Here is a 24,838-nt window from a genome sequence, read left to right as displayed (position 1 = left end):
ATGAATAGGGATGCTACCTTCTTTTAGCTTCATAATATGAATTGGGATCTACCTTCCTATATCTCATTGATAAAATATTATTTTCTCTCTATCTCAAATTTTGCGGGCAGACAAAACATGTATAAGTATGCATTATGGTGTTGGAAATAAGACTAACACAGAGAGGTAAAAGGAGTAGTTAACATGGTTTTTTTGCGAAATCTTGACCAGCAAATTTATAGCAGTCCCTTAGAACTAGAATAGTGATTCTACAATACTCGGCATCAAAAGACAACTGCTTAGATACACAAGTAGATCTAGTATTCATACTTAGTCCATACACGTATGGCAGTATCCAAATATCAACCCTCATAGCCTCATATCACCTTTTCTAAGGAGTAGAGAAAGCAAGTTATAGCTTCGAGAGGTATAAGTCGACAAATTCGCACCAAAGCTAACTGTCCTTGGTGGTCAGTCCATAGATTGAACCAATTTACAACTTGAAATCGTAAAGTATATATACTGTATAAAACAGCTAAACCTCCCTAACCACTTGACTGCCATTAAATTAATGTAATACAGCAAAATCGACTAGCAAAATTCTTACATATTCAAATACAGTGTGTCCAAATTTGTATGAGCCAAATTAGACGGTGCCTATAGAATTCCACTTAACAAACTTTGTCATAATCAAGTAACATTAGCAGTTTCAAATCTCTAAACATGTAAGTTAAGGATTTTATTCCAAATCATTATTCAAGGGAGCCTGTATATTTATATTGTTCTAGTATACATTTAAATCCACAAATCGCCTAACTGACAGATTATGGCCAAAGTAGATTTATCGGATCTGTCAACATTAATAACCTTCTTTCCCAATATGATTAATTAAGGATTGAAATAGTTAAAACAGAACGATTACCTTTTAATTTCACCTTAACCGCCCAGAGAATTAAAAAGATGTGACGAAATTGATTGTGCTTGGTTTCCTCACGAATGCTTGTACTTATAGTTCTCTATGACGGTGTACATGACAACAAGGACTTTACAAACACTTGTTTAGCCATTCCTATGGTCCCAAGATAAACGGTTCAGATTATGATGAATAAAAACCAAGTAATCTTCATCTACGCATGTAAGAGGTTTAGATACTAATACATCAAAGGATGATAGCATAATAAAAAATTGATCGTAACCCTACTCCTCCGAATGTTTTACCCTCCTCACTCTCTTATCCCAAATCTCCCTCTCTCTTTGTCGAGATCTGCCGCCTCCTTCCCTTTTTTCTTTACAAACAGTTTCAGAATCACCTTCACCAATCGTTAAACTTCTACTAATCCATTGTGATCCAACAAACAAAAGAGGGTATTCATGGAAAACATCTTCCACTTTTGAGTAATAAAAAGAGAGAAAGAAAATGTGGATTTGGGATTTTTTTTTTGCAAATTTCATGTACAATTTGTATTGAAACCCTTTAATAATTTCTGTGTTAATTAGCTCAATCGATTTAATTATTATTTTCTTTTTGTTATATGTTCGATTTTGATTTTTGGATTTTTAATATGAAATTTATTCTGTTGATCACTAAACCTAGTTCTATCTAATGATTTCATAGTGATTGTGATCTGGCACTTGTGGTGGTGTTGATTCTAATTGCGAAGGTTGTGGTGATAATGGTAGTTGTTTAATTTTGATTGGTTTTGGTGGATAGTTTTCCTAGCTTAGTTCAATTGAGGGTAATTTTTGGGTTAATTCATGGTGTAAATTTATTACATGATTTATTGGATCTCGTTTGTGATATTTAAGTTCTTTAGCTGTGATATTACATGATGATGCAGTAAGAAATGTTTGAAGAAATTAAAATAATTTGTTATTGTTGTTTTTCAGAAATCCTTAACATACTTTGTTTTTCATTATTGTATTGTCAGTTTCAATTTAAAACTTTGATTAGGTATTTCTATTTTAGTTTAAGTTTTCAAGTTCAATATGTCAAAATTAAGTTTTCTGTTTTCTTTGATTTTAGTGGGTGAACTATTTGATAAGTTGTCTCAGTGAACATAACGTTGTTTGTCTAAACTTTCGTAAGTTTAATTGGGTAGCTACCATTCTATTCAATCGAAATTATTTATGTTAGATTATGGTACATCCACATGATGCTTCAGTCATACTTATAGACATGTTACCAAGATGCTGGTGTGATTGCTGGATTAAATATAACAAGAATCATCAATGTACCAACTGTCACACTATAGCTTATGGTTTCCTTGACTATAACGAGTGTTGAGTCTGTTGACATGGTAAGGGAATAAAAACCACACATAAAGAGAAATTGGCTTTCGTGAATGTTAATATGCATTTGACCTTACCCACCGTTTTTTTAGTGTAAAAAATCTAGGACTCTCCATTTGTCATTTACTCCCCGCTTCTTAAAGGATGATGCTTTGTGATGATACTTTGATGAATATTTTGATGAAAACGAATTTAATAGTTTAGTGATGCACCTTTTTTTTCTCTTGCAGGTAAGCCCTTTTGTACCATGACATTTCTCAATGTCAACTCCCATACCACATTTTGTTTGTTTCTGACGCACTAAATTGGTGTTTGATTCTGTTAGATATCTGCCTGTGATTTCCATTTGAACAATTTCCATACGCTCACTCATCAAGAGAACTGATGGGGATAGATAGACACCTCTGTGCCACACTTTATGTGAAACTATTAATGCTAACTGAACTGGATTAGTCTTCATGCATTTAATATACATTTCAGAGTGATTATATATATGACTACTAACCCAAGTTCAGTCAGCCCACTTCTGCGATAATCACTTCATTAGTTGGTCAGGAGTTGTGGATGCACACATGAAGGATGGTGTGAGACTTCTGAACCTCAACGTGGTAATGTGGTATGTAGAATATAAGGTCGTGGAAACTTACATGTCATTTAGTTTGGTTTACAAGTATCCTATTGAACATCTTAATATGTGAAGTACAAATACTATAATGATAACTGGATTTTGATTAACTATATTAAAGATTGATCCAGTGGGTCTCTTTGGGCGCACTTAGGATGCACTATGTGAAATGAGCTTTAAAGTACTTATTTCATCTACTAATAATGCATTCTGCCATGTAGATTGGAGTCCAGTCCATTACCAAGAGGCAACCCACAAGTTCTGGAACAATAAGGTAACCTGCATTATGTGCTGGTCATTGCTACCTTCCATTTAAGGAATTACATTTTGCCAAGGTATTGCAGCCGCCACTGCCACCATCAGCACCGTCCCTGTCAGAACAATGAGCTATTGCAGCGAGACAGCGAAGAGGGAGCTCCACCACCCTCTGAGGATAAAGCGAAAACGACGACGTGCTACAACCAATGCTGATTATAACAGCAAAGAACTTCAAGCAATGATACAAGTGGAGGCTTATATAATTCAAGCGCAGGCTAACCAAATATGCGCACAAAATGAGATCATCAAAAAGCTGCAAGAAGATGATGAAAAGTTCACACAAAAAATGCAGAAACGGATGCTTACACTCGGGCTAAATAACAGTACCGCTGATGGATCAACTGATGTTTTAGTCTTGGTATTATCTTTTTATTTATTTACTTGTCACATTAATGTTGGATCAACAATGTTTTTTTATTTATTCGTAGAGTTTATTTATCGGGTATTTTTTAGTTTGGATATTGTTTCAACAACTTATTTTAATGGCTAATTATTTTTTATTCAACTAATATTATTTCTTTATTGGAATGCTTATTTGTTTATATTTATTTTTTGTGTAATAAATCTCATTGGAATCATCAGTGGTAATATAGACTAGTTTGGCATGTTGAGAATGGATATGGTGGGGACAGTGTTGAGTCTCTATTCGTTATTGAAATGACCATAAGAGACGATCCTAACTGGTCTTTATACGTATTTTTTAGGGACGATTAAATTTTTGTTATTGATTTTTTATTTTGAGACGAAAGTCATTTCGCTGCTAAACTATTATTTTTTTTGAGATGAAAAAATTTCATGGCTAAAACTATTCAGGTGACGAATTTGTTTCTTCATTATAAATATAATTTGAGACGAATAAATTTTGCGGCTAAAATTATTTATGAGACGATCTTTTTTCTTCACTATAAGTACATTTTGAGACGAACGAATTTCGCGGCTAAAACTATTTTATGTGACAAATTTGTTTCTTCACTATAAGTTATTTTGTGACGAAATATTTTCCTCACCAAAACTACTTTAAGTGATAAAATATTTTTATCACCAAAAATACCTAGAGTGACAAAAACATTCATCACAAAATTAGTGAACAGTGTCAATTTTATTTGCTCACGAAAAGATAGTTTTTGTGGCAAAAAAACTTATGTCGCTAATTAAAAACATTGGTGACGATTTCTTAAGGATGTCACAGAACACTTTCAACGACTCGCTATAGGTGACGAAATTTTTTGTGCCGCTAAATTCTTTTTACAACAAATAAACTGGTTTTCATGACACAATATTTTGCCACTAAAAGTGACTTTTCTTATAGTGTCAGAAGACAGATTTTTGATTACAAAATAATATTGAATGAGGTCAAATGCTCAGTTGTAGGATCAGACTTTTTAAAATGTATGAGATGTATGGGCATGTCTTTATATCTAAGATCATAAACACTATAATATTAATGGTCTTTAAGTTTTAGCCTTAAAAGGATCACAAGTGTTCATACTTTGTGACTTTTTAGTGTGTGATCTATAACACTTTTTGTTGTAGTGGACGTACTCCTGCAATTCCATATATCCACAATTTAGTATAATTGGAACTTTCAAAACTATTAATTAAAATCACGATTAAGAACTGAATCCTATAATCAGACCCGGCTTGCCGGAAGAACTCCTTTACATCAGTTCGAAGAGTGCGCACTGGACATAATAAAACCAGATAAATAACTTAAGTAAGTTTAAGGAAATCTTCTTATAGAGCAAGAAAAAAAAGAAGATACTAGAACAAAATGACAATATTTTTCTATCAGCTCAAACTAGTAGGATCATAACTAGGAAAATCACTACTGGTACCGCTCATGGTTAATAAGGTGTCAACTCACCCCCCTTAGACGACTCAAAAACCAAATAAAGTTAAGTTAGTTTCCCATGATAGAGAGTAAAACATTATAATGATGTTTTACATCCAACACAAGAAACCCATTTTATCTCATGCACAGCTCTTCTAAACCTCTGTCCATTAGATAGTACAGCAGGACTTAACTGAGCATTAGATCGTATTTCTTCATTACTTGTTTGGGGTTTTCTATGCTGATAGTTTCTTTGATGCAGATTATTCATGGCTCGCCTTACAATCCTTTGATGCATTGTACCGGATGCACGGCATCGTCTCTGACATGCAGTATTAGGTCTACGTGAGGGATATCTTAACTGTACGTCATGGAGAAAAAGAGTCCCAACACTTGTTACTGAAGCTGTCAACTTATAAAATAAAGGAAAAACAAAGTTTATGCCACTAAAAATCTGTTCTCCAACTTAAGAAATACTCTGTATGGAAAAAAGATACTTTCACTTTTTCATTTTAGCCTAAAAATAGGCCAAATTGAAAAAGTGAAAGTATCTCTTTTCATAAACGGAGGTCTAAATAATAATGACAGAATTAGAAGCTAATGGTCGAAAGTTTAGTCTACTTGTGACAGAATTACAGCAGAATTGTGATAAACAAAGGTAATGGTCGAAAGTAAAATCTGTTTTCCAACTGAAAATCTGTTTTCCATGTGAAGGTTAGCTCATCCTTGACTAACATATTGTGTGTATTTACAGCATCCAAAACTTGGGAAGATACTGCATTGTGATAAACAAAAGATGTCACTACCAGGAAAAAGCCTATAGACACTCAGAGGGTACTCTATAAGACCACATGTTTTCTGCAACATCAATTGTGATCTTAGTAGCCTATGGATCACTCGTTTGCATAAGATATTACATCAGCTAAATGGATTTAGTACCTAGAAAGGAAAACAAATAGGCTGCAACATACTAAGTGCCAACCAAAAATTTCTTATAATTCGAAGAATGATCCAGCATCTAGCATCTCATTGGCATATCCAAAAAATTTTGACAACACATAATTCCAGTACAAGAGTTATAAATAAGATTTGTAGGTTAAATTGGACTACTAAATTTCTTATTCCAATTACATAACTTGTACAAATCAGGTAAAATGTCTCAAATAATATCAGTTATCAACTAATTATCATCTATCATGCTACCATATAAATGACATGTTGGATAAATCTGAGTTTTCCTTCACATATGGCCTATGATATTATAACAAAATAACAAAAGCAGACACCAATTAACATCAAATTTAACAGCATAAATACAAAGAAGCGTTATTTCAGAGGAATGATTAAGAATTAGTAAAAACAACAACTTAAGAATTGAGTATTTGAATGATTACCTCTTAATTCCTCTTGAAGAAGTTGCTCCTGGTAGATCAAAGAAGCCGCTTGAGGCAAATGTTAAGGGTATATCAGCGCGTACGGGAACATCAACGAGTCCATCACAGCTCGGATTCTCTCGGATGAGTCGAGCTTGTTCAATTCTTGAACTTCGACGCCTTGCGAGAAGTGACTCTTGTAGCCTCAAAGATTGGTTCATATGATTTCGTACGCGTCGTGCAACTCTATCTTCTTCTACTTCTTGCTTAGATCTAAGACTAAACGTCAAACTCTTAAAGACGTGTTTGACAGGAATACAACAACGCACAACTTCACTCCTGGTTTCCTTCCGAGGCTGTTTAACACGAAAAAAAAAAATCATAAACTTAAATGTGTTTGACGGGAATACAACAATGCACAACTTCACTCCTGGTTTCCATATCCCCCATAACATTTTGGTGCATCCAGTTGGCTCAAAACAAACTCATTGAGGGTTTGTTTGCAGCTAAAATAGATGCAAGGTGTAGTTTTAACAACATAGGTTAGTCTTTTCCTCAAGTACCATCTAATGGCAGTGAATCAGGTCTTAAGTTCCTCTTCAGTTTTTATTTGAAGAAGCTTGACTTAAGCTCTATCTCAATACCGACTACTTAAATTGTATATGTAATATAAGAGACATACCCTTTTTCTAAAATCTCCTCCGCTGGAATCTTTAGATAATGCCTTCGCGGTCTCAATGCTAGTTGCTGTTTGTGTTTCTGTTTCCTTCTCAGTTCCATCATTACCAGAAATAGGTACAACCTGAATGTTGAGGATATTGTTTAGTAAAACAGAGAGATAAATAGATAGATAGAGAGAGCACTTAACGTTATAGTTTGATTTTAGTTAGTAACAAACAGAAGTAGTTGGTAGACCTCGCATATCATAACCGCTTTGCCCTTTCTCCTTCTGGATGCCTCAGCAGCGTGTTCATTATCTTGACATTGAGTTTGCTCAGTGAATCTGGGACTTCGGCGTGGAATGAATGCTGCTGCATACTTGACAGTCTCTTTCTTTTTCGATATCCACAACATAAGGCTGCTGAGTTTGCTGGAGAAACCTTGAGCTACGACGAGGCTCGGAGGATTGAGTTGCCGTAAAGTTGTTCATCTTCTGCATCCAAGAAAGAATTATGACATTAACTAAACAGTAACCTTGGGATGTACAGATCCATGTTTGTCCTTCGTTCATCATCCATTGTTACTATTACATTTATATCATGGACGCAAGGAAACATTAAACTAACATAAAAATATAAACATCTATAAAGAAATATAAAAACTTACCACTACTTGGTCCAGCTCTGTGCTCATTATTTGCTGAAACACCAGCTTTTAGTCTTTGCATTGCATAAGATTCACGGCGTTTTGTAAGGATCTCCTGTTTTTAATTTTCACTCATTGAACTTTGTTTATCCCTTTTTGCAATACGAAGCATCTCTAATTGAAGCTCTTTCTGTTGCAGTTCAATTCTAGGGCTTCGATGGGGTATGATACTTGTATTGGCTTCATGGTCATGTGATCGGACAGTTGATGCATCACTTGTTGTCCGACTGAGACGACTTCTTTTACTGAGCGCCTCCTTTTCATGTTATGTCATTCTCTCTTGTCTTGCTTTGTATTGAGCATGTCGCAATGGGAACTGCCTTTGTTTTTTTGTGTCACTCTCAGTTAGCTCTTCAAGTTGAGCTGGCTGAATTAGCCTTGGGCTTCGACGTGGATGAGAACTTGAACCACAACCTTGTAAAGAGTCCATCTGCAAAAATGGGTTCACAAACTAAAGTTTGCACGACAATCAGCGAATAGGCTCCTTAAACCGATGTCCTACCCAGTACCTATACCGTAGAAGTTTGCCAGGCCACAAATAGCTGATCGGGAAATTATTTAATTAGTTAAAGAGACACCAATACTCGAAATTGGTATTTCAAGCATTAAAATTTAAAAGTAAATATGCTTCCCAATATTGTTTAAAATTCTAGAAGCCCGGTAGGTTCGGGAACGATAACAGTGTCCTATATTTTTTATTTTGTACTGTGATTTGTTTGTTTCTTCCAAAATAATTATGTACTTAGTTGTCCATGTATCGCTTACCTTAATTGGAGATAAATCGTAAAAGAAGAATACACCGGGTACTGAATGAGGTTGACCAACTATTGCGTGTCTGAAATGCTCTGTTACAGAAAACTGCAGAATATTTGAATAAGCTATTGATTAAATAATAATACCAAGAATAGAACAGAACAATTAGATACACGACTTAAAAAAGATTCAACACCTGATTTGATTAGATAGTGTGACTGTTTATGTCCGTGTAAACCGTAGGAACAGCCTGCAAAGTAGACAGTATAAACAAGTAAAATACAGGCCAGGCCAGCGGTCTATCCTACTATATCTTTTTCCCTAAACCAATGCAAACTACTGGCATTGATGGTCCCTTGGCATTTCGGCACAGGATGCAACCCATAACCAATGCAAACTACTGCGTACATTTTGATGCAAAAACCATTCACATGCAGCATTGTGCACCATTACTAGCAACTTGTTAATTTGGATTCATCTCAATGTAGTCAAAAACATAATCCTACTATATAATGGTACTGCTAGTATAGGACATCAAGACCGACAGACGCGTACACTGTTGGCGGATGTATATAGGGTCCCCTTCTACCAATTAAACCTTCCTTCAGACAGTACATGTTTTTAAGTTACTATACTAGTCCTCTAAATAAGCACGTTGCGTTTCTAGGACAGTGGCTCCATTACGGATCATGGAGAAAAATAGAACCCTAAGAGAGCTGTAATTCCATTTAAGATTCCTTTATCACATTTCTACTTCATTTATTCATCTTACTAAAATTCTGTTAGGCATTTATACAAATAACCAAAGTTCACAAAGATTTCATGCACAAGAATTCAGAAAGAAAGGAAAAATTGAAAAATGTGTACACAACTTCCTCGCATGATATGATAAAGCTTGACAATAAACGACTTTTACAAACAAAACCTTTTTCTTTCCTTTTTGATAGACAGAACATCGAACTTAATTGCTGAGAGGTATATATGAACACCAGGAGGTGATTGCCCAAGCAACCCAAACATGGAACAGTTTCTAGAACCCAAATAGTGAAGATTACATGCAACATTTCCAATCCAACAACACCACTTTTCCCTAAGCTGACTTAATCAGATAACGTTTCTAATCTAATGTGGCTTATCAAATTCATAAAAAAAAAAAAAAAACAATCTCAACTTCTTTGCACGCGTGTGACAAACTATCCAGCTACCAATGCGATTCTAGTAGACAGAAATATTAAGTCTAGAAATTTGCATCAACAAAGAAGCTGCAACCTGTAGGCACATTATCATTATGCTTGGGATGATCATCAGACATAATATAGAAGCATCACTAACTAATAACCATCACCAATTTTACCTAAAGCATGTTGTGAAATCAGGTTGAAAACTTGAATTCATCACGGATGCTAGTATACAATCAAGCAACAATACTACATGATCAATTCCTATTGGATTTGGATCCATACTATCATAACCTCACTGCTAACAATAACATTCTTTCTTTGTAGCTTGCAAGAATCTTGTCAAATAACTAAGAACTACAACAAACAAAAATCTAAAATCCAGTAACAGATGATCGGAACTCCTGGTCGGACAATGCTCTATATAGCCATATAGGGATGACTTTGCAAGTAAAAAAAGCCTAAATTACATAACATGGATAAAATAGTATGCTAAAGTTCCAACACCAAACACCAAAAGGATAAAAACTGCCTGAAAGTAAAAACTCAATAGACATCCCATGCACTTTAACTCATGCTGGATCTAATAGTTCTTACCAATGTCACTTAGGGCGTGGAATTGACCCATTTTTGGAAGTAGTTCTTACCAATGTCTTTGAAGATTCATCGTGTTCCTTTAAAATCTGTAGGTGTAATCAAATTACGAAGATGAGCTTTAAGATCCGTTGAGGAACAAACCACTTCAGCTCCAGATTATTATTTTTCTTCTCTAGTTTCCTACGCTGTTGCACTTTATAGAGTTCACTTCTATCCTCATCCCAACGCCTCGCCAGCTCAATAATGTGTGCATAAGCTGCTGCAGATACCAAAAAATAAATTCGTAAGAAAACTACGAAAGAATGAGATGAAAAGTGAACATAAAATGAAATTTCCATCAGTTGAAAAAACGGGATAAAGAGAACCAGGAGCCAAAAAGTGCGATACATAACTAAAGTGACAATGAGACCGTACTAGGAATTTGTAATGTAGATGCTACCGCACCTAGCCTTTTCTAATTTCTAATTGCTGCTGCATCAGAAAAAATAGTTTGAAAGAGAAACCATATGGTGGTGATGGACAGTGTAAACGTTAGCATATGTTGCCGGCCTTATCTAAAGAATGAAGCATGAGAACCTAGCCATTCACACACCAACAAATTCAACAAAACAGAAGCCAAGATGTGTATTCAATCGAGCAGATTCAACATGTTGTTTAAGCAAACCAAGCATATTAGAGAATTATCTAAGAAATTCCGCTCACGATTCTAATTGATCAGACAAAAATAGTTTGGAAACCCTAACAAACAAAACAAAACAAAACTTTACAGAAACAAAAGGATCAAGAATTCACCAGCTGTACGTTCATCAATTTCCCATCTTGATTTGCAGCTTCAATTTGCTTCTCTACAGATTAAAGTATATCAATTGAAACCCTAATGAAGAAGATGAAACCCCAACTCATTTATCATCAATTGAACAACCATCTTCATCAATAGAACCTCAAATTACGTCACTGAAATTTCCCAATTTCAATATTAAGAGGGGAATTAACTTGAAAGATGAAATAGATCTGGTTGTGGCGATGGTGATGGTGGTAGTGGTGCGGCGAGGTGGAGGTGGCGTTTCTTTGTTGGAATCTCTCAGTTGAAGTTTGGGAACAAGAGGCGAAGAAGAAAAAACGACAAAGGAGAATGAAGAAGAAGGAAAAAGAAAAAGGAAGCAAAAGAAGAAAGGAGGTGGCCGGGACTCGATCCCGCGACCTTTAAGTTAGTTTGAAAAAAAAATCAGCTATAAGAAGGCTTTTTGGTCTAAAAAAGAGACCAACCATGGACACCAAATCCAATCTTTTTGTGTCAATTGATGACTTATAATTTACAAAAAAAAAGTGGCATACAAAGGTCCTCCCTCGCTTCGCTCGGCCCAACTATTGCTCATTTCTAATAAGATTCACGAAAAGAGGAAAGCAAAAAGCATTGATTGCCTTCGAAACTTCCCATGGCAATCTACCAGTAGCTAGCTTATTTTAAAATCAAACATAACCAAAATGCTTAGTGCCCTAATTTACCCATACTTTGAATTTTCATTTCCATGTAACTACTTTATAGTAGCTTAAATCCTGAGTCCACCTAAAGCTTTCTCATAAGAGGAATTCTCCCTATAGATGTCACTGTACCCACCAATTTCCAGAACATTATAGAACAACTGTCAACAAATTTCAAGACCAACCACTAATGACACCACAACGAGGCTAAATCGATTAGAGGCCGTAAGTCACTTGCTATGTCATTCAGTAAACCATAAAAATCAATTATTGAGCAGGTCATCTCGGTGCCTGTCATTTTCAATCGCATATCAGTACTCAACCTATGTATACAATCATCAAAACGGGTAAAAGTGTGAAGCTTAGGGCAGAACTTTAGAGCACATATTTTGGGATATGACAGTCATACCTTCGGTTACACACATACATGATGAAGTCAATCTCAAGGAAAGTGACGACTGAGAGTAGTTTAAAATTTATACATTTTAAAGCTCATTGCATGTACTTCAAGGGTGTCAAGCTAACAGAAGATGGTAAGAGCATACCTTAATTGGTATTCAAGTGTTCCTTGTCATACCAACAAGACTCATCAATGGGTTGATCAATTGGCCAATTACGGTGCCAAATAGCAGCAGCACGAGATGACACAACCACAACCCTCTTCACTTTAGCCTGGGTACACTCCTTCAGTACGTTAAGCGTACTCTTGACAGCAGGCTCAATCAGTTTAACCTGCAACAACCCATTCAGAATGTAACGTACCAAATCTCTCTACATAAAACATGTTAACCCATGATGAAAATTTTCCAATCAGAACCATTATATAACCCTAGAAACTCCCACCTCAGGATCAGACACAGGAGTTGTACACTGGCAGCATAAAGAACACTGCTGCATCCTGCAATTGCACCACATAGGCTGTTGTAGTCCAGCAAATCTTCCTTAAAGAGATGTAGATTATCAGCTGCGTTCTCCAGATTGTTCAAATGATCGTGCTTTTCATCACCTGAAAAGAATTTTACAAGAAGTCAGATGCTATATCCTGTTTGATAATACGAGGAGATCAAGCAATACATAGTGAGCAAATTAACCGGTGGAATCTAATCAAATCTACACACATAAGTTTGATATTCAGATTAACCAGTTAGATATTCACATAAGTTTTTATTGGGGTATTTTCTCAAATAGTTGAAGGTGCATGAAAAAGAAGTATTTTACACAACTAAACAAAAATTACCAGTCAGTTCAATCAAAGGTTCGTTTCATAAAAACCATTAAATCTATACCCATTCAAAAATTGGTTGGAAATTGAATTGCGTTTGTATTATTATTATAGATTGTAATTAAAAAAATGATGGTTATGTACCTGGTGCTGGTAGTGATGGTGGGGATTATCGGAATCGAAATTGGCATGCACTGAAATCCAATTGAACTGGTATGAATTAAAATAGAACTGAACTAATGTTAAAAAGAAATCTGTAATGGTGGTGATGGTGTTGCTGGAGGTGGACGGTAGAATTCGAAACTGAAGGAGGAAGTTGGTGGTGGTGAGTAAGAAACGAGAATACGGACGGAATTATCAAATCTTTTTATAAAATTGAAATTTTATGTTAGGTTTCATTTGACAAAAGAAAAGGCCTTTCCCACATTATGGATCTTTCGGGGTTAGTGGTGTGCAATAAAATCGAAACCGCGGATTTTATCTGTATATGTTCGTAAAATCACGGATGAAATTCAATCCGTAAGATCTATGGGCCGGACTAAGACTGCACAGGAACCGAACCAAAACCGATAAAAAAGAACCGGTATCGGACTAAAACCGATTAAGGAAGTACAGGTAATGGTTCTCATTTTCAAACCCGGTGTATAGAGGTACACATAGTGGTTCTGCTAAGATTCCCGACCGAACTGGTACCTAAAAAACCGGTGAATATGAACCTTTGATGAAATCTTTAGAAATAAATCTGAGCCATTGATTTTTGGTTAAGGATAAATCTCTATCACCGCCCCATATATTTTTCTTTCTCTCTTTTTCTTCGTTATCTTTATTTTGTTCTCATCAGAACAAAAGAAATGCCCATTTTTTTTTATTGCAGCAACATCTTCTGTTCATACTAAAAGAGAAGTAGATCTCACTCCAAGCAGCTGTCGATTGGCAAAATGGTGTTACTTTCTCAGTGAATGGTAAATGGTGTTTATATGGACAAGCTCTTGAGGGTGAAATCAGTAGAAGTGAAGGCTTGGTTAGTTGATCTGTATCTTGATTAAATGGTTTTTGGAAGTTGCATTTAGAAGATCAGGTGGAAGAAACGAACAGAAGGGTTTCAATTTTTACTCCCGAAATCAGAATCAGCCTGTGAAGTTGCAAAAAGGGGATTTCATCCTCAACCTTCTCCGAGCATTTTCTTTGGAATTTCAAGTAGTTGCAGTTGCCGTCACCACCCGTTTTAGATTCGATATTGATTGTTTGTACAGAATATGGAATTGGTTAGTCGTAGTATGAAATTGAGTTCAATTTGGGGATCTCGACTGTAAACTGGATACTTGGGATAGCTTTTTGTGGATTGAATTGAGGGTTCAAAGACATGTCAGTAATTAGATCCCAAGAGGTGTTTGTTTCTCTTGTGCAATTTTTTCCCCATAGTTTCTATCATTTTCTTGTATATGAAAATCACCGATAAAAACCCGGTACCGGTACAGGTACAAGTACAGGTCCTCAAAATGAGGTACCGATCAATTCCAGATACAGATTCATAAGAAACCCGGACTGTACCGATCTATGTGCAGCCCTAAACTAGACACGGGTGAAAACCCTAAATCCGCATGTGGTGCGGGTGCGATTGTAGTTAAACAATGTAAACCGCGGAGTATCCCAGCGTAGGACAGTTAAAAAATTTAATTAAATTATTAGGAATAATATGGGAATTATGTATCTTTGTGAAACCTAGAGGAGTCAAAATGGCAGGAGGAGGAGCTGTGATTGTTTCAGCCTCGAGGGTGGGAGAGAGGTGGAATTACAACAACAAGAAGGTGGAATCATTTGCACAAACCCACTTCTAAAATTACTAGTACCTTCTCAGGAAATCTAATCTCAATTTCAAACCCAGTCTCATTTGGTGGTCGTAGCAGACGAAATCGGTTCTCCGTGTTTGTTCGTTATGCTCAAACCCAGGATTTTTCATCTCGTTTCCAAGGTAATCAATTTCTTACTTCAATTTCCATCAATTAAGATTCATCTACTCCACTACCCACTGATTGTTGAATTATTAAAAATTATACTGCAATTTATTGATGGTGTTGAGAAATTTCCATCAATTAAGATTCATCTACTCCACTGAATGGATTTCTGATGTCTCCAAGGTATAATCACCAACTGACTAAAGAAACCCTTTGTCTTGTTTTTTGATTTCGTCAAGTGAATTTCGACATTTTTGAGTGTTTTTTGATTGTAGACAGTTAACACTTCAACAACAACAATAGGATTACCAGCACAAATGCAACTTGGATTTTTTTCGGACTAAATCCGTAGTTAATCTGCATCCGACCCGTAACTCCCGTTGATCCGCGGATGTGAAATCCGCGGGTGATTAGGTCGGACACGGTCGGATTTTCCAAACCCGCAATTTTAACTGTTTGGACGGGAAAGATCCCTAATCGGCAACCGTCCGTCCGTTGAACACACCTACTTTCGAGCCTTCCGGTCGGTCGGCCCAACTAAAAACAGTTTAACCGGTCGTGAGATTAATTATTCTCGTACTTGAGGTTAATAATTCCAATACCTACATTAAATGTTTCGTGATAAAACAAAGTTACATGGTATTAAAAAAACCATTTGGCTCTAGATAAACGGCCCGTGGTACATTCATTGCCCAAACGACCACCATCCTAATACGAATAATTTTTTGGAGACCATTCTTTTTTTGAGGGACCATGACTTGATTAGGCCAACTTCCCTATATTTATAAGGGTGTCCTAAAGTTATGAGAATATCTTATCCGAATATAAATTGAAACTATCCAAATAATCACATAAACCTAATCATATATGAATAATATTTACCAAAATTAAAAACACCAGAAATAAAAACAAATAGTGAGGGAGAGGAGAGGAGAGGAGATGCACCGGAAATTTTTAGTTTTGAAAAGTAAATAAATCTTCTCTTCTTCTTCCCTCTTTCCATGACGTTTCTCGTTCGATTGAAAAATCCATCACTTTTAATTCGTTTTTGATTAAAAATATTGAGTAGAAATCATCAAAATTGGGGTTTAAATGGAATTTACAGTAGCATTTCCGGTTTGGAATAATTTTAAAAAAAATAACTAGTTTGCTAACCGAACATTCTGAAACCAAGAACACGACGAACAATTCGGCTATTACGATTTTGTTTTTGTAACCGAACTCTTGCATGGAGCAAGAAATGATGAGTTCTGTTGGTTCGCAAAAAAAAAATTATAACCGAACTCCTATCTGAAAACGAATATGTTGTGTTTAATTGGTTAGGTTAGTTGGATATTTTGTCTCTTAACCGAACTCTTGTATAGAACAACAAATGCTGAATTTGGTTGGTTCACAAAAAAAATAAATTTCTAACCGAACTCCTCTCTAAAACCAATATGTTATGTTCGGTTGGTTAGGTTAGTTGAAAAATTTTGTCCCCTGACCAAACTCTTGTATACAACAACAAATGCTGAGTTCAGTTGGTTCGCAAAAAAAAAATGGCTAACCAAACCCATCTCTGAAAACCAATTTGTTGAGTTTGATTAGTTAGGTTAATTAGTTTGAAATTTTTCATCTCACGAACTCTACTTTTCAAACACATATGTTGAGTACGGTTTATTCTCCTAACCGAACTTCACTGTAAGAACTCTTGTCTTGAGTTCAATTTTGTCGAAAATTTATGTTTGAAACCGAACATTACTATGTATACTCTAGAATAAAAGTTCGGCATAAAACAAAAACTCCATTAAAGCAAATTTCGGCTACCTGCTGATGTAATAATTTAATGGTACGTAAAAGTTCGTTGCTCGGACTTGTAAAGATTTAAAAATAAAAATATATACAAAATATGTGTCACAAGATCAGGAGACTGAGACTCAGGATTCCACCAATTCTTATACTCATATGGTTCAACTAATAATTCTAAACAGTTATAGCTTATAAATATCGACTCTTTCTTTGCCAAAAATACATTTTATAAAGTATTAGATGTAAATCATAAGCATGATGCATCAAAAATCTCTAGGACTAAGCATACATCATCAGACAAAATAACAAATAATCAAGAAAAATCATAAATCAATTTAAAATAGTGCAAATAGTCATAAAATAATTAAATAGAATTATCATATTCGTGAAGAATGGCTTCCTCCATCATCCCAGTGTTGGGGTTTAGCTACTCATATTAATCATGTTCTCAAAATATGATTAAAAGAGTGAAATAATATAAAACAGTGAATCTAAGACCCTCAGAAGATGTCAAGAAATAAACGATACATGGGTACTGCAGTAAACAGTGATACTTTTCACCGCTGGCACTGTTGAAGAACGACGGTCTTTGACCGCCTGTTCTACGTCTTCTTCTTCTTCCTCCTCGAGCAGCAGCAATGACACTTGCCTGCTACTTGATTTTCTTCGTCTCTCCCAGCCTCTGCTCCGATTCTATCGACCCCAAAACTCTTGATAAACCCCCTCTGACTTCCAACCCACCTTTATATACACAACAGGATCCAAATAACTCGACTAAATCCGAGTTTATCTCCCTTTTTCTTTCCCTCAAGTCTCAGTCTTCTCTTCAACTACAGGTCACGGATATCTGCTATTTTTCCTCTTCTTTACGCGTTTAGTTACTCTTAACTTTCCATATTGATGTGTACGAATATTAGGAGAATATTGACAGCACTTTCACACGTAACTTCCTTGAATATTTTCTCCACAAAAGCCGATAATAAATCACTGTCCTGTTTAACTTTGTTCTCTTCTCATAACTTATCCAGCCCAAGTTAATCGATCAAAACACACTCACGGATCCTGTTTAGCTCTAGGAAGCCCATCGTAACAATTTCCAGTGATTGAATCTCCATAAAACTCCTCAAAAATCTGAACCCTAAACTGCCAGGCGTGAAAGCTAATTTCCCGCCAAAATTCTAAGTTTGAAATGTGAAGATGGTTGCCCCTATCCAGAGTAGGGGTGCCGATAGCAGGTACTCAGGGGATGCCCTAGGGTGGCCCTTATCCAAATGCTGGATTTCCAACATTTTGAAAAAATGGATTCAGGCTTGCGTTTCTTGGCAAGGATTTGAAGATGTCTGGGTACTCCACAATAGAAGATAAGGTATAGTTTACGAAGTACAAGAGGAAGTATGGTGTATGCATCGATGGGAACCTATTTACATCGTTGTTGGTTAATATATAAGTTTCTTTTCAGCCAGTGGCGGATCTATGTTGTGACTAGGGCTGGCTTAAGCCAGCCCTAAGTCCAAGAAAAGCTTCCATTTTGTAGTGCATTTCCTTTTGGTTACAAAAAATCAAGCCTAAACAATAGGCTTAAGCCAGTCCAAGTCAAGCCAATTTGTTTTCAAGCCATCCCAACATTCGTTTTCTGGTTCCGCCACTGTTTTCAGCTATATAGCTAGAGAGTAGAGACAGTGTCTTCTCGCCAGTTAAGGGTCAAAATACTTCCATTCAATGTATCCAAAGGAAGGCGACTACTCCAACAACTCGCATATGGGTTTAATAATGCCTTACCTTCCAGCAGGCCTATTAAGTCCATTTATCAAGTAAATCAATCACTCTACTTTATCGTTAATTTTGGTAGAATTACCATTAACTGCATTTTACCGTAAGTTAGATATAATCTAACTATTGCAATGAAAAGTACACGAAGTAAATTCCTAGTCATGCGTTGATGATACACTACTGCTGTCAGTCTTCCAAGTCCCTATCACATGGACTAGTCTTTATTGGACCCTAGCTTGACTCGAAGCTAATATAACTTTGAATTGTCACCCGCTGTAGTTTTCTAGTCCCATCGGTTATAGCTTCTGTCTAGTATTCAATATGGACCCCGGCTAGACTTGAACCCTAGAGTGTCCGGTCTTCCTGCCTGGACATAAATCTTGTTGTCGTGTTTTGTCGTTGGAGAATAGTCTGTAGTTATTTACGTATATGATTTAGTTTCATTGATAAAGAACTCTTATCATTTATCGAAGAAAGAGATAACTTGAATGTCAAATTTTCATTGACTTGTCTAATTCCAGTGCCGTATGAAAAGGTTATATACTATAATACAAGTGGTTAATATGTTTAAACCGATCAAATCAAACTCGTTTAGTTTAGCATGCATATTAGTTTTGGTCAGTTATACCGTAAAATATGATTAGTCTTGGATGGCCCTAGTTGGCATTAAACCGGTGGATGTAAAAACTCCTGATCTTAACTTGAAGATAACGCTGATTTCTCCTATATATATACCTACACATAAATACATGCATTAAGTATACTTAACAGATAGGGAAAAAATTGAGAGGCTATCAGAAATGTCTGTTTTTGTTTATTGCCATGAGATGTGTGGTGACTCACGTCTTAATAGTCTAGATGAAGTGTTCACTAGTTTCTGTAGAACTCAATTACACACCGCAGTTATATCTGGGGACATCAAGTTTGTCAAAAAAATCCTTTCTGTGAGATCTGACCTTGCACTAAAAGTAGACATGCAAGGATTTACTCCACTTCACCTTGCTTCAGCGGGAACAAGTCTTCAGATGGTGAAATTGTTGCTCAAGGCCAAACCTGAAGCTTGTATGTTTCAAGATAAAGATGGAAAAACACCTCTCCATCTAGCAGCAATGAAAGATCGAGTTGAGATCATGAATTTACTAGTGAAAGAAAGACCCAACGCTATTCACCAAAAGAACGATCAAAATGGTGAGACCATACTACACTTCTGTATTAAAAGTAACAGTAGTGTTGGAACACTTGAGCTATTGGTAGATAAGCTGGCTCTTTCACGGAATTCAGACCCGGATATTATTTCTATCGACTCAAAGGACAACGATGGCAACACAATCTTGCACCTCGCTGCAGAAATGGGAAAAATCGAGGTATCTTCAAAATTCTTTTTATGAGTTAGTGAAAAAAGTTTTCATCATGGTTAATATATACAACACGTGTATTTTGTAATTGATCAACTTTATCGTGTTTTCAGATAGTAAATTATTTACTGCATAGTAATAAAATTAGGATCGATATCGATGCACTAAGCAACTTGGGCCTGAAGGCCTTGAATATGTTATCTCAAGCTGAGAGAAACGAGCTGGAAATTGGGTTTCATAAATCCTTTGGAAACACCAAAATGCTTGCTAATGAAACTTTGTCAGAAAAGAAGAATCATAAAGAAGTGAATACGCAATCGCCTAGAAAGCGTGATAATGCGGAGAGGGTAAACGCGTTATTGGTGGTGGCAACATTGATTGGACAAATCGCCTTTCAAGCCGCATTAAACCCACCAGGCGGGGTTTGGCAAGATGACTCCAAAGTTGACTTTTATGATGACACTGTTAAATTTTCTTATTATAGTTATCGTATATTTGGCGACTATACATCCAGCAGCTTGGTTTCTAACTCTCAAAAGAACCTGCCTTATTATTCAAATGATACCAAGGGTTTTATTGATAGCCTAGTAGAACAGATTGCTAATGATGACAACACAGTGAAAGGTTTAATTTGGAATAATTACACGAGTGCTATTATTTCAAACTACAATAATTCAGACTACAATAATAGTGCTGGTGGTGGCAATTTTTACCCTCATCTAATACGATATGCGGGATTCCCTATAATGGCTTATAAATACCCTGAAATCTACGTACTTTACATGCTTGTTAACACAATTGCGTTTTCTTTGTCGCTGACGATCGTGTTTGCGGTAATTTGTGGGTTTGTGCATGATAAATCTGTCGCTCAAAACAGAATTCTTGTTATGTTGTTGTGCATTTCAATTGGATGTATTTCCATCGGTTATTTGGAGGTTTTATGGTCTTTGACTCCAGATTTCTATATAGAAGGTCCGGCAAGAGTTTCAGTCAGTATATACTTTGGGATGCTCTGTCTCTGCGGAATTGTCCTATTAGTCTGGAATGTGGTATCAAGGATGATTAAGCTACACAAGAAGCACCTTACCGCCTTTAACTACTTGAAAGAGCTCTTCACTATGGATGCAAGTGCTGTTGGAAAAGTGGCTTTATTGATTATTGGTTTATTTGCTTACGTGGCAACATCTGAAGGGAAACTGCTACCAATTTGAAGTTGGATGTAACCAGTTTTCTCGTGTTAACAGGAAGGTTAAAGCTCTTGTTTCGTAAGCTTTTAAATTTTACTTCTATTGTCTTAAGGAAGCATATACTTTTAATGTAATCGAAATCGCAGTATAACTGTTCTGTATTCTTCTATGATATTTAAATATTTATCCAAACTTCAACGACTATTCAAACTACATCACTAGTCGCGAAGGTTTATGGATGAAGACCATGACGACTCTGTGAATGTTACTTTCAGAAGCAAAACTCTTTGAAAAATCGTCACGCTATTTATTCTAGCTACAACCTTGACGACTAAAACTAGATATGTAAACTCGTCATGCTCGGCCATAAAAATACCATGACAACTGTGTTACTGCAATTCAACAATTACAAATTTTTTGATTTAATTTGTCATTCACAAAAATAAGTAAGGGTTGATTTTTTCACGCACAACGTGTTCGCTTGGAACAACTTTTCTCTGGTGCTCGTGCTCGCCTTGCCCTTAATGGATTGTCTGGCTTGCTCTACTGGAAACGGTTATTTCTTGATGGATAATACGTGTTGGCGTATGAGTGGTGTTCGGTTCTTGGGTGCTGGTTGGCTCTCCGCCCAGCGCGGCGAACGACAAATCGGTTACCTCTTCAGCATCGTCCCATGTTCATCCTCGAGAAAGACCCGTTTAGTTTATGTGCCTATCTATAAGGAAGGTACCAATTATTACCCTTCGAAATTGTGAATATGTGAAACCATCTTGGAATATTGTGAAGGGGGGCCTCCGCCAGGATCGTGGAAGGGGAACTCTCCCTTGTAGCCCTGCAACTCAGGAAGGGGTATGGGTATACCCACCTTAATGATCGCGACTGCGTAATTCCATTGATTTGGTGACTACTCCATCCCCTGTACCAAAATGAACGCCACATGAAATGTGACAATATACTACTGTCTCTGTACAGGTTGCTCAAGCAGGCGAGCAGGCATAAAAACTTTGCCATATTATTTATGAGGTAGAATCTTCACGAGATAATATCCCTAGCCCTACCCTATCTAGCTCGGGACGAAAGGGCTTTGGTTATTGGTAGAATGAAAAGAATAAAGTTTTGATCAAGAACCAAAACGGTCAGTTTTAGTTATTATTAGGGAAAAGATAATTAAGTAATTTTATCAATATTAGATACCCTTAGACCACTGTTTTGGTTGGGAATGAAATAAGTATTCTATGAAGCTAGTCCCACATTAAGAGGGTAAGAACTCGGTGAGTAGTATTTTAAGTTTTTGCTTGCGTTATTGGAGTACCAATTGCAAGTGGGTGGGGGCCAATTAAGCCCGTCCGGCAGTCTTTCGACAGTTACAATAATGCCTAGTGGCCAATGCAGACCAATCCACACGCTGCAATTGTTTTATAAACATACAATATTTTCCTTTCAACAACAATGTACGTTACAGTTACATTAATCGTATAATTATCCTGTAAGTTCTGGTTTGTACGTTAAGAAAGCATGTTTAATATGCATAAAATATTATAATTATTGGTTTATTTTTGAGATGTTAAGAAAGCATGTTATAATATGCATAAAATATTATAATTATTGGTTTATTTTTGAGATATTAAGAAAGCATGTTATAATATGCATAAAATATTATAATTATTGGTTTATTTTTGAGATATTTTGTAAAAGGATCATATATTTGTGGTGATATTAGGGTTTGGGTCATAGAACATGATGTTGATGTAATATGATTGTAGACTGACTTTGAACGCTTAATTTATTTATTAAAATACCCTTGTGAAATAGTCGAATGACCTATTATCCTAATCCAGTTAAGTACTTACACATAACTTTACGAATATACATTTTATGGAACATCTCAAGGACGGGTGGGTGGAGGAATAGAGAAGGAAGAGATGATATCTCCATCCGTGAACGAGAGGGTGTTCGGTCTGAGGTGAGAGTCGAAAGAAATTAAAATAATTTCTTGGGAAGAGATGATGGTATTTCAACTCCAAATTTTTTTTAAATAAATTTCAACTCCAATCAGTATCCATTATTTTGCTTCATTCCTAACACAGTGTATATGACCCTTCTCACTTCTTTTTGAATCCTGGTTACTAGCTAGTCGAAGAATAAGAATACAGAGCTGACAAAAAGCTTTAGCAGAAATAAGAATAATGGAAGAACAAAAAAAATTCACCAGACAAGCAGTCGCAAGATATTGTCTCCATTAAAGTTTTCATCTAGATTTGCAACAAATAGTCTACACCACCACCTCCATCTTTGATCCAGAAAAATAACACCACCGCCGAACACCATCCACCTCCATCTTTGAAGTTACTATAGTCTTTGTTCTTTTTATTAAATCTAGCTTGTTTTCAGACAAAGTTGAAGAAAGCTGTAGTAACTCTTTCCCAAGAATGAAGGTAGTATTATTAAATAGAATCAATTTAATTTGTCGTGAGATTGATTATTCTGGTACTTGAGGTTAATAGTTTCAATGCCGACATTGGATGTTTCAGGACAATGGCGGAGCTAGCCACTGGCTATAGGGTGGGCTTGAGCCTTTTCTAGGCCTGGCATAAGGCTTAGTCCTATGGTGTGCTAATCTAGCAGTTAGATTAGCAGTCCATGTCAGGTAGGACAATCTCCTAAGTCTTATGAAAGTGCTAATCTAACATCTAGGTTAGCAGTCTCACCATTGTTTGTTTCCGCGCAACCAATCTCAGCCGTCAGATCAAAAAATAAATCTAGGAGCGCTAAACCATTCAACGAAAAGGTGATTTTTGTGGCGCAACTATCTCGCTGCTAGTTCAAGTGCGAGCAAATGTTAGGAGAGAGAAATCCAAAGACTCTGGAAAATTTTTCTCCTTTTTCAAAGACTCTGGAAAATCCAGAGCTTAAATCCAAAGACTCTGGAAAATTTCTTTCCTTTTTCTTTGCTCTCTAATAACGGTATTTTGCCAAAACTTATCCAGAAAATTTCTTCTTAACCATCTCCATCTTTCTAACCTAGATTTGCTCGATTCAACTGGGTAGATCTAGGGAATCTTAGTAAGTATATATATTTTAATAGTATGTAATTACTATCAATAAAACTATAATCCTTGTTTAGGAGATTATTATGTTTCTTTTTTATCTTATTTTATTTTTATATCTGATTGTATGTTCTAGTCAATTAGATTTTCTATTATATATTGCAATTTCATACAGCCTTCTAGGCGTTTCCAACGATTCTCATAATCGTCTCAAACACATATTTGAGGGCGTTCTACATCGACTTGATGAAGATCTACATGTGGATCCTTGGAGACAAGTAGGGATGACAACGGATGAAAACCCGACGGATTTTGGCAAATCTGATTCCGATAGGTTAGTAGTTATCGGAATTCCGCTTGCCGATAATATCTCATAGGATCTCCGGAACTGAAATTTCATTCCGATAAGTTAAGCTATCAGATGTCGTATTTTAATCCGATAAATTCTGTAATCTGGCAGAAAATTGAAAATACAGATTTTAAGTTGACATTTCAGTTCAGTTCAGTTCAATTCAGTGATTCAAGTTCAAATTTCACACATCCAAACTGTCTTCAAACACCAAAAGGTCCAAAAGAGTTTGAAACAAAAATTTAGTTCACTCTCAGTTGCAAACAAACATGAAAACAAACAAAAGGAACACCAAAAGATTGAAAAACAACTGAAAGCACTACACTACTGCTCCTACTTGGCTGCTTCCTGAATTACACTGCACTCAGTTCAACT

At 36.1% G+C, this 24,838-nt stretch overlaps 1 protein-coding gene and 2 long non-coding RNA genes across 10 annotated transcripts; 2 read left to right on the top strand and 1 right to left on the bottom strand.

Annotated features, from left to right (window-relative positions):
• Positions 1–1,180: 1,180 nt before the first annotated feature.
• LOC113345963 lies at positions 1,181–3,716 on the top strand. Of its 2 annotated transcripts, XR_003358342.1 has the most exons (3): positions 1,181–1,431; positions 2,499–2,884; positions 3,115–3,716. It is a non-coding gene; the product is annotated as an uncharacterized LOC113345963 (long non-coding RNA). The 2 variants fall into 2 exon arrangements; XR_003358341.1 differs by having other exon boundaries at positions 1,181–2,884.
• A 993-nt stretch (positions 3,717–4,709) lies between these two features.
• LOC113345842 lies at positions 4,710–13,531 on the bottom strand. Of its 7 annotated transcripts, none has more exons than XR_003358319.1 (11): positions 13,157–13,529; positions 12,634–12,796; positions 12,336–12,522; positions 10,359–10,567; positions 8,730–8,783; positions 8,546–8,638; positions 7,742–8,322; positions 7,331–7,568; positions 7,098–7,217; positions 6,437–6,771; positions 4,710–4,893 (listed from the first exon to the last, which is right to left on the bottom strand). It is a non-coding gene; the product is annotated as an uncharacterized LOC113345842 (long non-coding RNA). The 7 variants fall into 7 exon arrangements; XR_003358318.1 differs by lacking the exon at positions 4,710–4,893 and adding an exon at positions 4,926–5,403; XR_003358320.1 differs by lacking the exon at positions 4,710–4,893 and adding an exon at positions 11,101–11,153 and having other exon boundaries at positions 6,191–6,771; positions 13,157–13,531.
• Positions 13,532–19,299: 5,768 nt separating this feature from the next.
• On the top strand, positions 19,300–21,269 carry LOC113345852. The gene is made up of 2 exons (XM_026589511.1): positions 19,300–19,889; positions 19,994–21,269. Exons 1-2 carry the CDS (start codon positions 19,326–19,328, stop codon positions 21,089–21,091), a joined length of 1,662 nt encoding a protein of 553 aa, XP_026445296.1. The 5' UTR covers positions 19,300–19,325; the 3' UTR covers positions 21,092–21,269.
• The last annotated feature ends 3,569 nt before the right edge of the window (positions 21,270–24,838 follow it).

Source organism: Papaver somniferum, unplaced genomic scaffold (genome assembly GCF_003573695.1).
Source record: "Papaver somniferum cultivar HN1 unplaced genomic scaffold, ASM357369v1 unplaced-scaffold_84, whole genome shotgun sequence".
Lineage (NCBI taxonomy): Eukaryota > Viridiplantae > Streptophyta > Magnoliopsida > Ranunculales > Papaveraceae > Papaver > Papaver somniferum.
Note: the sequence above shows the minus strand (reverse complement) of the source record. Positions and strands in the feature narration are given on the sequence as shown.

Excerpts from the sequence above, each read along its gene's own strand:
- LOC113345852 (XM_026589511.1), top strand. The coding sequence starts at position 19,326 with ATGTCTGTTTTTGTTTATTGCCATGAGATGTGTGGTGACTCACGTCTT. Across the intron at positions 19,890-19,993 it reads CAGAAATGGGAAAAATCGAG|ATAGTAAATTATTTACTGCA; the intron begins GTATCTTCAAAA and ends TCGTGTTTTCAG.